We start from the raw sequence: 14,435 nt of genomic DNA, 5'->3' as shown, positions 1-14,435 counted from the left end.
CCCAAAATGCTCTGCTGCGGCTCACAGCCCAGACACCAGCATCCAGTCGACAAGCATGTAGTTCTCTAAGTGTCTGTGTCCTGAGCAGCCTTGATTCAGTGGTCTAATCCCAGCAGCCTTTCTAAAACACACCAGCTCCACCCTGGTCTCCACCAGCCTTGGTAGTAATACTTGCAGGGTGACCACAACGCACGCCAGTCCCAAATTTCCCCAAAACCATCTGTCATGAAGTATCCAGCCCTCTCCTGGAACACTGAGGGAAGTAATAAGGTTTGTTGCGCCTTTAAAGAGACAAAAGTACAGCGTATTACTTTAACTTCAACAATCCTTTTTATTCAAACACAGCAGTGAATTGGATTATAGTAAAAATAAAACAAGAGTATTAATAAAAGGACAATAAATTAAGAGATGCCGAGTAGAAAGGATTGAACAGATTACAAACAAACCAAAATAAAAATACATTTTCTAATGGCTAAAACCTAACTTAACACAATATAGATTTTGCCCAATGTAGTTTTCTCACCATTCTTTGTCTAGCATGGCTGACCAGACCCAGTGGCCAGGCCTCAATTCAGAGCACAAAATGCTTGGTTCCTTTGTCTTCTTAGGTGTAGGATAAAGATGGAGTGTCTCTCTCTCTCTCTCTCCCCCTTATATTCCCAAAGGAATTTTCTTTGTCTTACAAGTCAGGAAGGCCTCCTGGGAATTTAGTCTCCTGTGTCTTTCTGAGGTGCAGGAGCCATGTTAATTCTCTGTCTGTTGAGTTCACTCTCAGGATAACCTCGCTGGTTTAGCGTGATAGTTTTATTTACTTTTTATGTAAATGCACCTTCCTTGTCTCTGCCTGCTGACCAGGCTGGCCAGCCAAACAAATACACATTCCATTGTCTAGGGCAGACTGGGCTTATGCACTGATTGTCAGACACATTATCCATAACTCTTTGAACACACCCCATACATACATCATGCAGGAATATTAATGATGAGTGAATTATTAGTTTTCCAACGATGTCTTACATGCTACCTTTTAGTATGTGTTAAGTGTAGTGAGTATGTCAGGCCTGACAAGAGCTGTTGACAGAGTAGTGAACCATCACTGGGCCTCTGTGTCATAATAGCTTAATATTTCAGATTCTTATTAAATGTACATTTTTAGTATGTTAGAAAATGGTGAATGAAATATCGCTTATTTACTAGATGAACTTTTTGCTCATGATGTGTGTCAAGCTGCATTTGGATGGTAACTGGAATTTAATTAAACACACAAAAAAGCATATAAAATATATTTGTATTAAAACAACCTTAAATGTTTTGTATACATAAACTTCTTGTATCAAACCACATTTCACATTTATAACTAAATTATAATAAATTTAGGCATTAACATATTTTGTATTAAATGCAGATTTCATTTTAAACAAGTTTACTGTACATTTATTATAATTTAAATACCAGAACTAAAAAATCCAATTTGAATTTAAAAATCCAATTTTTAATTTAAAAAAATTTATCCTCCCTGAAACAAAGGGCATAAACTAGTGTTTTTAAACTATTTTTGAAACTACACTATATAGCTAAAAATCTCTTTGTTTAATTGGCCTGTAAGCAGGCTACATAGTGGGGTTTTCTGGGAGCTGTAATAACTTACTATATGAAGCACAGTAAGTTATCACAATGAGCAGCAGCAAGCTAAATGCTGCGATGGTGAACTTAACATGAGGGAAGAAGATCAGCTTTAGAATAACTTAGTTTGGCTCACTTACTCAACTTAGTTCGGTTCATTTCTTGTGAAAAAATCTAATATCGTTCTGGGATCAATTAACAGGAGCATCATACGTAAGATATAGGAGCTTATTTTCCTACTCTGCTTGGCACTAGTGAGGCTGCAGCTGGAGTACTGTGTCCAGTTCTGGGTGCCACACTTTAAGAAAGATGTGGACAAACTAGAGCGAGTTCAGAGGAGAGCAATAAAAGGTTTAGAAAACCTGACCTATGAGGAAAGGTTAAAAACACTGGGAAATGGTTAGCCTTGAGGAAAGAAGACTGAGGGGGAGACCTCATAATACTGTTCAAATATGTTAAGGGCAATTATGGAGAGGACAGAGATCAATTGCTGTCCATTTCATTGAAGGTAGGATAAGCCGTAATGGTCTTACTCTGCATCAAGGAAGATTTAGGTTAGATACTACGAAAATCTTTCTAATGATAAAGATTGTTAAATACATTACTGGAATAGGCTTCCAGGGAGGTTGTGGAGTCCCCATCACTGGAGGTTTTTAAGACTAGGTTAGACAAACCATCTGCCAGAGATATTCTAGGTATACTTGGTCCTGCCTCGAGGTCCCTTCCAGCCCTACGTTTCTATGATTCTGTGATCACATAACTATAGGTTTACCTCATGTTTAATAATGTGCTCATGTCACCTATTACACATAGCAGTGTGACTTTCTCTTCTCACTGAATTGTAGCCAATGAAGCTGGAGAGACGCCGCTTGATATAGCTAAACGTTTAAAACATACACACTGTGAAGAATTGGTAAGTTTTGCATCTTCCATTATGATTTTGTTTTTATAAATAGAATTATTTCTGAACATTTAGTAGTTCATAGTGGGTATTCAGTGAGTATTTGCAGCACAGAAATACCATCAGCATCTGTTCAGTGTCCTGTAAGAAATGAATTGATGAAATCAATCCAGTATCTCCTTGACTGGTGTCCACCTATCAAAAACTGCCATAATAGTTAACTTCTTTGTTTGGCAGTCTCAACCGAGAAGCCAGTAATTGAAGCAAATAAGACCTGAGTTACCCTCTCACTCCAACACATGATTAAGGAGCATTGTTGGGTAGTGCAAGGCCAAGCTGCATCTGGTTTATTTGCTCTGTGGATAAACAGAAGATTTTAGTCTTCAGACTTGCCTGTCCAATAACTTTCTGAAGCACTAAACTCTCTGTTTTAAAAGACATAATTTGCACTTTAAAAGAAAAAAAAATACTGATTTTTACGTCTGTTCAAGGAAGTTATATTTTAACTGTTCATTACTACTGCACATGGCACTGTTATTAACAGACTACTGTGTTTCCTTAGCTTACTCAAGCATTATCTGGAAGATTTAATTCTCATGTTCATGTAGAATATGAATGGCGGTTACTCCATGAAGATCTGGATGAAAGTGATGATGATGTGGATGAAAAGCTGCAGGTTTGTGCCTGATACTATACATTTAACTTTACAAACGTATCTTTTAAAAATATTTGTATGCTTTAGATAAAATGTTAGTGTTTCTATAGGTAAAGGTGCAGAATAATGCAAATGAAATTTCTTAATGAAAATCAGTGGTTTTGTTTCTAGATAATTTCCTGAATTATAGTTTGTCTGCCTTTTCCTGTTGGTTTTAATTACAAAACAGTTTAGTCTGTCATGATCAGATGGTGCCTTTGTGATGTAAAGGAGGGAAATTGAGGCATGTGGTGACTCCTCCTCTTCCCAAAGCTGGCATTTTAGTGATAGTCAGCTAGTGCAGAATACAATACAATTTGTTTCAGTAAATCAAGAGTTTTTGTATTTATGTGATGCATAGCAGAAGCCAACATCAAAGATAGGAAAGGTGCTTTCAAAAGATAGTGATTCATTATAGAATCTTCACATATGTGTGAAATGTCTGAGGTCAGTGGCTCTGGTCTTGTAAAGAGTTACGCATGGGCTTCACTTCAGTGTGATTAATCCTGTGCATTAAGTTAAGCATGTCCATTGGTTTTTGCAGGATTGGGGCCTTAGCTCTGAATCCTCTCCATAAAATGCATATTTTCCTTTCCATATTCTGAGCTGGTGTTATTGATGGTTTTAGGGTAAAATTTTCAGAAGTATCTGAGTGACTAAGGGAAGTGACTAAGTCTCATTTCAAAATGGAACTTGGGGCCAAAATGTTAAGGGTATTTAGATGCTAAAAAATGCAGATTGTTGCCTAATGAGATTTTTCAAAACAAGTCCAAACATCCATTGGTTTCAGAAGCACCTAGGTGCCTAGCATCCATTGATTTCAATGGGAGTTAAGCACCCATGTGCTTTTGAAAATTCCTCTAAGTTCTGATCTGCAGCTTTAGATGCCTAAATGCCTTTTCAAATCTGACCCTTAGGAGTTATTGGGACTGAAGCTCCTAAAGTATCTGTCACATTAGAAAATGAGACTTAGGCTCTCAAGCCACTTAGAGTAACATTTTCAAAAGTGCCATAGTCACTTTTATGGATGGTCCAGATGGCAGCGTGTGAGCTGGATTCAGCCTTGTGGGATTATTCAGTCTAGCCCCCAAAATGTGTCTGGCAGCCCCCAGCAGCAGCTGCCTAGAATGTGTGACAGATGTAGAGCATTGCAGTGAAATGTTGCATATGCCTGAGACCTGCTCTACAAAATGGTGTCCTTTGCGCGTCACAGCCCATAAGTGTGAGGTCATGCTGCATGGAGGATGCCATTTTGTAGAGTGGGTCTCAGGCATGTGCAAGCATGTCACTGCAAGAGAGGGAATGTAGCAGGCCATTGAAGGTCAGTGCCATCTCTTGCAATCAGTGTGGGGTGGAGTAGTCTTTATTAACCAGAACAACCATAACCAGCCCTGCACTCTGCTCTTCCTCCAATCCCCACACTTAAAGCCCTGGGTCCTGTGTATCTGACAGCACTCAGTGGTGGACTGCTTGGTTTTTCTCTCTACTGCAGCTGCCATATTCTTGAGTTTCTTCCTTCCCAATGGACACAAATGAAACAGCTGAATGAGCTACATAACAGACTGATCCTGATGTGCCCTGAGTAATTCCCAGCTCTCTCATTGAGCATAAGTTTGTCCAGCCTGAGAGGTCATGTGCAAGGTGAAATGGGAGAGAGAATAGGAAGGGGAGGGAGGGGGTGTGTGTGTGTGTGTGTGTGTAACCTTGAAAGGACAGACAGGGCCTTCTCTGCCAAGGGCTGGTGATGCTAGGATGCTCTCACAGGCTACGTGGAGTTTTTGCTCCTGCCTGAGCTATGGCTAGATTCAGGTGCCCACAGCCATAGAACACCCTGACACACATCTTGAGTCAGGAGTGGGAGGGGTGTGCAAACCATTTGAAAGAGCTCTGGTGGCACCCTGGCTTGATGTGATTTTTCTGGGATGTGGCAAAGACAAAGGACCATTTCTCCTTGGTCAACAACCAAAACATATCTGCATACTGTGTTTGTTGCAGTATGTGGTCCATGAATTTTAAACACAGCACATTAAAAAGTGGTGCAACAGTAATCCCAGTGCAAAGGAACAAGTAAATGCAATTGCTGCAATTAAGAAAAGAGGAGTTGATGCAGAGAATAAAGCATTTCACACCAAGTGGATGAAACAACATGATGACTTGTTCGTTGAAAGTAATGGATAACCACAGTGCCTTGTGTACTTGCTAGTGATAGTTGTGTGGAAGGAGTATATCAGCCAACATCACAGCATGCTGTACAAAGCCAAATACGAGAGGTACCCTGAAGAGTCATGTATCACTCCTATTAAGGCCTTGGAGGAAAAAAAAAACTTCAAAGCAGAGACACACATTGATGAAATCTTCAACTGCATGACTTGCAAGTCTGACTACATATTATGAGGTCTGCCTCGAGCTAGTAAGATGTAAAAAGCCTTTTAGGGATGGTGATGTGGTTAAAAAAGGGTGTGCAATCCAGATGGCTCGTGCATTTGAGGATGGAAAAATAGAAAGGATTTTGAGTGTTGTTGTCTCACCAAACTGTAGCAAGGAGGATAAATGACCTGAACGATAATATGTCCTCAAAACTCAAGACAGTTGCTGCAAAATATACGTACTTAGCTCTAGATGAAGCATTGATGCCAGTGACCTCAGCCCACTATTAATTTTCATCTGAACTATTGATGAGGATTTCTCTGTGCATGAGAAGATACTGGAACTAGTTTGACTCAAGTGTAGTAGAAAGGGGGTGGATATTTACAATGCACTTGCTTCTGCTGTGAGAAAATTGGCAGTTCCCAAGTGTCCTTGTGCATAGTCACAGATGGAGCCAAAGCAGTGACCATCAGTAAAGGTGGATTAGTAGGTTTGCTGAGACAAAATGGAGTTGAATGTCTTACTTACTCTTCACTGCATCATATACCACGAGGCACTTGGTGGAAAATCTGTTAAAATTAGACTTTGTGTTGAAGTTGTGTTCAATGTTTGGAAGCACATACATCTGCAAAAGGGCATTCTCAATAATGAAATGTCAAATCAAAACTCTGCAACAAGCTGGAGAGCGACTTCCTCTGCTGCTGTCTCTGACTTGCAGCAATGAATATTGATGTTGACATTGAGACATTAGTGCAAGAAAAACATTTTCCTCAATGTTTTCGCTAAGAGTGAGCTATTCTCTGACATGTATTTCATTTTATTACTACTTAACACCATTAATGTCTTAATGGCTAAATCTGAAACCTAAATAAATGATCTGATTCTAGAAACTGGAATTATATTTCTGTATGTGGCCCATGCAGTTGCCCCAAAATTAGCATCCAACCCACAACATTGAAAAGAGTGGCCCACCCTCATTTTATTTAAAAAAAAAAAAAATTAATTAAGAACTATTAAAGGTGATCTGCAAAGGATTTTTTAAAAATGGGTTTATGCCCTCTTTTGCTTCTTTATGCTGTATAAAGAAGGCCTGAAAGGCTTTTGGGTTTCAAAGTGGTAGCCGTGTTAGTCTGTATCAGCAAAAACAATGAGGAGTCTTTGTGGCACCTTAGAGGCTAACTCATTTATTTGGGCATAAGCTTTCGTGGTCTAGAACCCACTTCATCAGATGCATGGAGTGGAAAATACAGTAGCAGGTATATTTATACAGAGTACATGAAAAGATGGGAGTTACCTTACCAGGTGTGGGGTCAGTCTAACAAGACAATTAAATTAACTGTAGAATATCAGGGGAGGAAAAATCACTTTTGTAGTGGTAATGAGTGTGGCCCATTTCAAACAGTTGACAAGAAGTCATTGAGGGTGGCCTGTAGAATGTGGGGTCAGAGAGTTGTCTAGCAGCCTCTCGTTCATATTCCGACCTATTCATGACAACTACAGCACCTCCTTTGTCATCCTTTTTTATTATGATGTCAGAGGAGTTTCTGAGGCTGTGGATGGCATTGTGTTCTGCACGGCCGAGGTTATGGGGCAAGTGATGCTGCTTTTCCACAATTTCAGCCTGTGACCACATTCTACAGGCCATTACCCTCTGAGCCCACTGAGGATTACCAAAAGAAACTATACCATCTGCTCAAGAAACTCCCTAAAGATGGACAGGAACAAATCTACACTGAACACCTCTAGAGCCCCATCCAGGATTATTCTATCTGCTACCCAAAATCCGTAAACCTGGGAATCCTGGACGCCCCATCATCTCAGGCACTGGCACCCTGATAGCAGGATTGTCTGGCTATGTGGACTCCTCCTTAGGCCCTATGCTACCAGCACTTCCAGCTATCTTCGAGACACCACTGATTTCCTAAGGAAACTACAATCCTTTTGATGATCTTTCAGAAAACACCATCCTGGCCACTATGGATGTAGAAGCCCTCTACACCAACATTCCACACAAAGATGGACTACAAGCCGTCAGGAACGGTATCCTCAATAATGTCACAGCAAACCTGGTGGCTGAACTTTGTGACTTTGTCCTCACCCATAACTGTTTCACATTTGGGGACAATGTATACCTTCAAATCAGCGGCACTGCTATGAGTACCCGCATGGCCCCCACAGTATGCCAACATTTTTATGCGTGACTTAGAACAATGCTTCCTCAGCTCTCATCCCCTAACACCCTTACTCTGCTTGTGCTACATTGATGACATCTTCATCATCTGGACCCATAGGAAGGAGGCCCTTGAGGAATTCCACCAGGATTTCAACAGTTTCCACCCCACCATCAACCTCAGCCTGGACCAGTCCACACAAGAGATCCAGTTCCTAGACACTACAGTGCTTATAAGCGATGGTCACATAAACACCACCCTATACCAGAAACCTACTGACCGCTATATTTACCTGCATGCCTCCAGCTTTCATCCAGACCACATCACACGGTCCGTTGTCTACAGCCAAGCTCTAAGATACAACCGCATTTGCTCCAGTCCTTCAGACAGAAACAAATACTTGCAGGATGTCTATTAAGCATTCTTACAACTACAATACCCACCTGGTGAAGTGAAGAAACAGACTGACAGAGCCAGAAGAGTACCCAGAAGTCACCTACTACAGGACAGGCTCAACAAAGAAAGTAACAGAACGCCACTAGCCGTCACCTTCAGCCCCCAACTAAAACCTCTGTAGTGCGTCATCAAGGATCTACAACCTATCCTGAAGGAGAAACCCTTAATCTCACAGATCTTGGGAGACAGGCCAGTCCTCGCTTAAAGTCAGTCACCCAACCTAAAGCAAATACTCATCAGGAACTACACACCACAAACAAAAACACTAACCCAGGAACCAAACCCTGCAACAAACTCTGGCGCCAACTCTGTCCACATATCTATTCAGGGGACACCATCATAGGGCCTATTCACATCAGCCACAGCAGCAGGGGTTTGTTCACCTGCACATCTACCAATGTGATATATGCTATCATGTGCCAGCAGTGCCCATTTGCCATGTGCATTGGCTAAACCGGACAGTCTCTATGCAAAAGAATTAATGGACACAAATCTGATACCATCAGGATTTACAACATTCAAAAACCAATCGGAGAACACTTCAACTTCCCTGGTCACTCAATAACAGACTTAAAAGTGGCAATGCTTCAACAAAAAAACTTCAGAAACAGACTACAATGTGAAACTACAGAACTGGAATTAATTTGCAAACTTGACACCATCAAATTAAGCCTGAATAAAGACTGGGAGTGGATGAGTCATTTCAAAACCTAATTTTACCATACTAGTTTCCCCCTACTGTTACTGACACCTTCTTGTCAACTGTTTGAAATGGGCCACCGTCATTACCACTACAAAAGTGATTTTTCCTCCCTTGATATTCTACGGTTAATTGAATTGTCTCGTTAGACTGACCTCCCACCTGGTAAGGCAATTCCCATCTTTTCATGTACTATGTATAAATAGACCTGCTACTGTATTTTCCACTCCATGCATCTGATGAAGTGGGTTCTAACCCATGAAAGTTTATGCCCAAATAAATGTGTTAGTCTCTAAGGTGCCACAAGGATTCCTCGTTATTTTGTTGAAAAACTTTTGTTAAGTTAGGTAACTTTTTAAATTCTTTTTTCTTTTTTTTTCTTTCTTTCTCCCTGCTATGTTTTACCTTAGAAGTTTCTGACTAGAAATCGTGACTAGAAATTTGGTAGCTAAACTTTCATTAGTTTAGCTCTTCCAGTATCACCATTTCATTAGTTTTCCAGTCATTGTATAGTCTTCCAGCTTAAATAGGACCTATATTTCCAAAGTTAAAAATAAATTAAAAAACAACCCTAAACCAAAACTTTTCACACCACCTTTATACATCATAAAGAAAGGGAAAAGGGTATAAGCCTATTGTTTTCCTTTGCTGGTCACCTTTAAGGAATGTCTCAGCAATCAGATTGTTGGATTAGCTGAATAGTTCTTGCCCTGTCATTCTGAAACAAATGTCTCCTTCACTGGAATATCACTTCTGTTGGGAATACTGTCTGTGCAGAATTCTTATTCTTGGGTCTTATCTCCTTGGTGCAGGAGAGATGAAACTTCTCTAGTACTTGTGATTTTTTTGACCTTTGACAGCAACATTAATGTCATAAAGAATGAACCAGGTCCCTTACTGACTGTTGTGTGCCAGCTCCTGCAAAGTATAAATGCTACTTCCTTCCCTTCAGTTTCTCCTTGACTGTCTTCAGTGATGGAGTCCTTTGCAATAGATTGGGGTTCATAGGCCATTTGCTGCAAGTCTTCATTGGATCCTGATAAGGTTTTGTCCTTATTATGTGGCATTAGGTATAATAGCCATATTGCTGTGTAGAATATCCTTTTCCTGCTATAAACCTTTCTTTCAGCCAGCTCCATTATGGTTGTTAAACACTTTAGATCTTCTTGTCTGTTGTGTCCATCCATTGATTGCTTAATTATTTTGAAGGCTAGAAGTTTGTTATATCAAGTGATTCTAAAGTAACAGAAGGGGAGAGGCTTTCATATTCTAAATGAAGGTGTGAATTAGTACAATTGGCTGTCATTCATGTCATTCTGATAACATTTTTTTTAACCAGTTGGGATGCTGTGCTTTGAATCATGGATATAGGGACAATAGCATATGTGTTCACTAGACTGTGGGTATAAATACCTACTTGGCCTGAATGCAGTTGCTAAATGGCTCATTTTATTTATACCAACAATCTATGCAGCTGTGTGTTTATCTAACCTTATTTTTAAAGGCATATTTATACTCTTGTTGATCTCTGGAATGTTACAACTCAGTCCTGTGCTAAGCATATGAACCCATGACTCCGTCTATTACAGTTATTATTAGAGAACAGTAATTACCAATGACTGCTGTTACAACAGGAAAAATAAGTCTGAAATACACATAGCAAACAGATGACTTGCGGCAAAACTCAAAGTGAACTAATTAGGGCACATATTGATAGTGTGCACAGGCTGATCAGCAGTCCCTCCCTCCCTCCTGTCAAACTCACCCATCTCTCTTTAATTCTTCTATGAATTGGACCTACTTCCTCTTTAGTAAGCTGAAGAGAGCTGGCGAGAGGCTTGGACTCCTGTGCCATTCTTGCTTATGGGTAACATTTTCAAAAGTGTGTTAGTTGCATAAGAGCCTAAGTCTCACTGAGTTTCAATGGGACTTAGGCACTTCTGAAAACGGAACTTGCGTTCTAAGTCATTTAGGCACTTTTGAAAATGTTATCCTATATTCTTATGGACCAGAAAGCTTTACTGGTCTAAATCGGAGGATTTGTATTATTGAAGGGAGTTACCCTGCTAGGTACATTCATGGACTATTGGGCGAAGTATTTTTCTTCCTTTTTGAGAGTTTGGTTATTAATGCTGTCGTGGTTATGCTTGTTCATCTTTAATAACTGTAAGATTAAAAGGTAAAGTAAGGTTTTTACATAGGCCTGAGTGATATTTTGCATAAGAATATGGGGAGTAGTTTTTAAAGAGTATTTGTATTCTAGAAAAAAGAAAAGGAGTACTTGTGGCACCTTAGAGACTAACCAATTTATTTGAGCATGAGCTTTCGTGAGCTACAGCTCACTTCATCGGTTGCATGCATCCGATGAAGTGAGCTGTAGCTCACGAAAGCTCATGCTCAAATAAATTGGTTAGTCTCTAAGGTGCCACAAGTACTCCTTTTCTTTTTGCGAATACAGACTAACACGGCTGTTACTCTGAAACCTGTATTCTAGAAGCATTTTTTAACAAAGGAGTTTCTAACTTTTGAGTTTCACCTTTGTTTGAAGTGGAAGAAACCTTGTGCATGTAAACATAAGTAAGGAACTACCCTGCTCCAGTTTGTAAATCTTTAGTCTTTTGTCCGAACGGCTCACAACAATATCTTATAATTATTAGAATAGTGGTTGTCCCAGAGCAGCATAGACATCTGAACATTCCATCATGTCTAGTACAACATTTGATCACATAGGTACAAATATCTGCAAATCAAGAATCTTTTGTGGCCTTTAGCAAGTTCATTAGCATGATGATAAACTTTTATTTAAATTTAAGACTTGATATACACAGCTGTCTTGTATTGTGACAAATAAATTATAGCAGCCTGAAATCAACTTCTGTTTTCAGGCAGAATTCTTATGAATTGAAATGAGGTTTTTTAAATAAAAGTTCTGATAGGCAGGGCTTGAAAGATCCACTCAGAGAGAGTACTTAGTTTTCTTGAAGAAGTATCATTAGCTATTATATAAGCTTTCTTTTTAAAAAGGTAATTTTCTGGCTCGTACGATTGGAAAGACAACTTTCCACATGTGGAAAGTCTGTAAACCAGTGCAATACTTTCACTGATTCTGCAGCAGACCAATTAATTGCTTCTACTTAGTCTCCTCATAGCTCTCCCTGAGAGGTAGCAGAATGGAAAGTGTTTACAAACTCTTGTAAATATCACTGTGTCTATGCAGAATCCTGCTCAATTTTACTCTGAAGATGCTGGGTAAAAATGAATAGCAACTGAGGTAAATACTGGACCTGTTCGCTGGTAAGGAGGCCTTGAAAACAAAGGTTAGATGAAGGGTAGTTTCTCCTCTCGAACCCTCACAGCGGGAGACAAAATGTCCCTTTGCTTTTTCTGTAGCCCTTAGGGGCTGGGGAGCATTAAACTTACTGGATAATTACTACATGGGCCTGTGGTGATATTTGGGCCTACAAATTTACTCTAATTGTGAGTTCAACTGTGAAAAGCGAGTATAAGTTTATAAAAGATCACAGTAACCTATAACAACATACGTTGGTGGGAAAAGGTACATATGGGAGACCAAGAGACTGAATTAGTCCAAATTAAAAAGCCAAGATCAAGATCAAGTACTGTGTTATGATCATATTTGGTAAACAAGAAAAGTGTGGAATCAGAAATGAAACTGATGTGTCAGGAATGAGGCCTAATTGATGGACAAAATAATTAAGAGGATTGGGCTATTCCACATATAACTCCCTTTTGGGGTCCTTAAGGAAAGATACTTTAGGAAAAAATTGGCTACTGGAGCAAGCTTCACCATCGTGGCTGCCTCCCCTACCATCTCCTTGGATCCCAGACCTGCTTCATCTCAATCCTGAAAGCTGTCCTGACCAGAGAGGGAGGCAGATAACATCACTATCTCCACCAGCTCTGTCTGAATCCCAACCACCACCTGGGATGTGAGACTTTGTCTCTTTTATCCACCCAGCCACCCCACCAATGTGTCCTTTTCCTGTCCTACCTTATTTCTTCTCTTTTCTTTCTGTCTAATAAGTGTCTGACTTTGCTGGCCAAGACTGAATACTTTGCAACACTGCTGTAAGCCTGTGACTAGAAAGAGGCAACTAAAAGCAATGTCCCAAACAGCCAGAAGTTGGTAGAAGTTTGCCAGGTCTTGGAGTTTCTGATAAAACTGTGGGCTCTGCCTGTATCTTTCTAGTAGTGAGGCTGCAAATGAAAGTCAACCCCAGAGAGACATTTTCTATCTTTGCTGTTCTTTTCTCTCCCTTCTTATGGGTATTCGTTTTGTTTGGTCTTCTAGGAAACAGGATCAGACTTTAACAACAGTGACAACAGCTCCAGTCCATCTCTACTAACTTCTTCTCTTTTCCCCAAAAGGACAGTTAAGACCATCTTTAATGCTATCCTAATGAGGGTTTTTTCCCTTCTAAATACTCTTACCAGCTAAAGGGAAAGGGAACAAGGGATTTTGTTAAAATGAAAGCCTTATTTAATATGATATGTTTCAAAATGTTTTACTGTTTTTTCTTTTCCTTCTGTATCTTTAATGAAAGGTTAAAAGGATTTTAATGGTGTGTTTAACATGGTACTAAGTAGGCTGAGGTTTCTATATACCAAACCGTGGATTGTGTTTAAAACTGTTCAGTGTTGGATAGTAACTGGATTATGGTAACACCGTTAGCCCATATATTCTATCTAAATTAATACAACAGGCCTGATATAAAAGATAGGGCAGAGGGAGAGCACACTGGTAGGAATCCCAGCACTCTCCCATATCCCAGCAGCTTATAGAGTTAGGATAGCTTTTCATCTAGGTGTTGCCCCTGGTCGGTGAGGCCCCTCATCTAACATAACAGTCTCTGGCAAGTAGCTATTAGGTGTTGGGTAAAATTTCTAAACCACATGTGAGAGTTGATGGATCTGGGCAAGAGAGAGATTGATGAAATACGTTAGAAAAGACAAGAAGGTATTGAGGGAAGGGGAGAGAGGAAGGGAGAAGGATTTTGGTGGGAGAAGTGGGGAGAAGAAAGGAAAGAGGTTAGAGAGAACAATGTAGGGAAAGAAAGAGAGATGACAAGGGGCTGCAGGGTGAAAGAATGAAAAAAGGGAAAGAAACGTTAGACATGGCACGGTTAGGACATTGGACTGGAACTTAGGAGACTTTTGTTTTTTTACTGGCTCTACAATAACCTGCTGTATGATCTTGGGTAGTCTTTTCTTCCCTCAATGTGTGGGTTTCTCTCCCTATCCTTTCTTTGTCTTGTCTGTTTAGATTGTAAGTGCTTTGGGACAGGAACTGTCTTTTATTATGTATTTGTGCAGTGCTTAGCACAGTGGGGCCCAACTTTCATTTGGGACCTCTCAGTGCTGCAATAGTACAACTCATAGGTGGTGGCGGTGGTGGTGATTATGATGATAATGAATAGACACTAGGGAAAATATAGTGAAAGATGCACCACAATCTATTATAGAAATGAGGGGAAAAAGTTATTGAAGCCAAGAAAGGAAAGA

The 14,435-nt window shown here is 40.0% G+C and overlaps 1 protein-coding gene across 2 annotated transcripts in view; it reads left to right on the top strand.

Annotated features, from left to right (window-relative positions):
* Positions 1-14,435, top strand: part of ASAP2 (ArfGAP with SH3 domain, ankyrin repeat and PH domain 2) — a 170,089-nt gene that overhangs the window by 132,063 nt on the left and 23,591 nt on the right. For both annotated transcript variants that reach the window (XM_084624728.1, XM_084624727.1), the window contains exons 20-21: positions 2,469-2,536; positions 3,087-3,200. In XM_084624728.1, coding sequence (XP_084480854.1) covers positions 2,469-2,536; positions 3,087-3,200 — 182 coding nt within the window. The remainder of the gene's footprint in view (positions 1-2,468; positions 2,537-3,086; positions 3,201-14,435) is intronic.

The sequence above is a fragment of the Lepidochelys olivacea genome (assembly GCF_965140295.1).
Source record: "Lepidochelys olivacea isolate rLepOli2 genome assembly, chromosome: 3".
Taxonomy (NCBI): Eukaryota; Metazoa; Chordata; order Testudines; family Cheloniidae; genus Lepidochelys; species Lepidochelys olivacea.
Note: the sequence above shows the minus strand (reverse complement) of the source record. Positions and strands in the feature narration are given on the sequence as shown.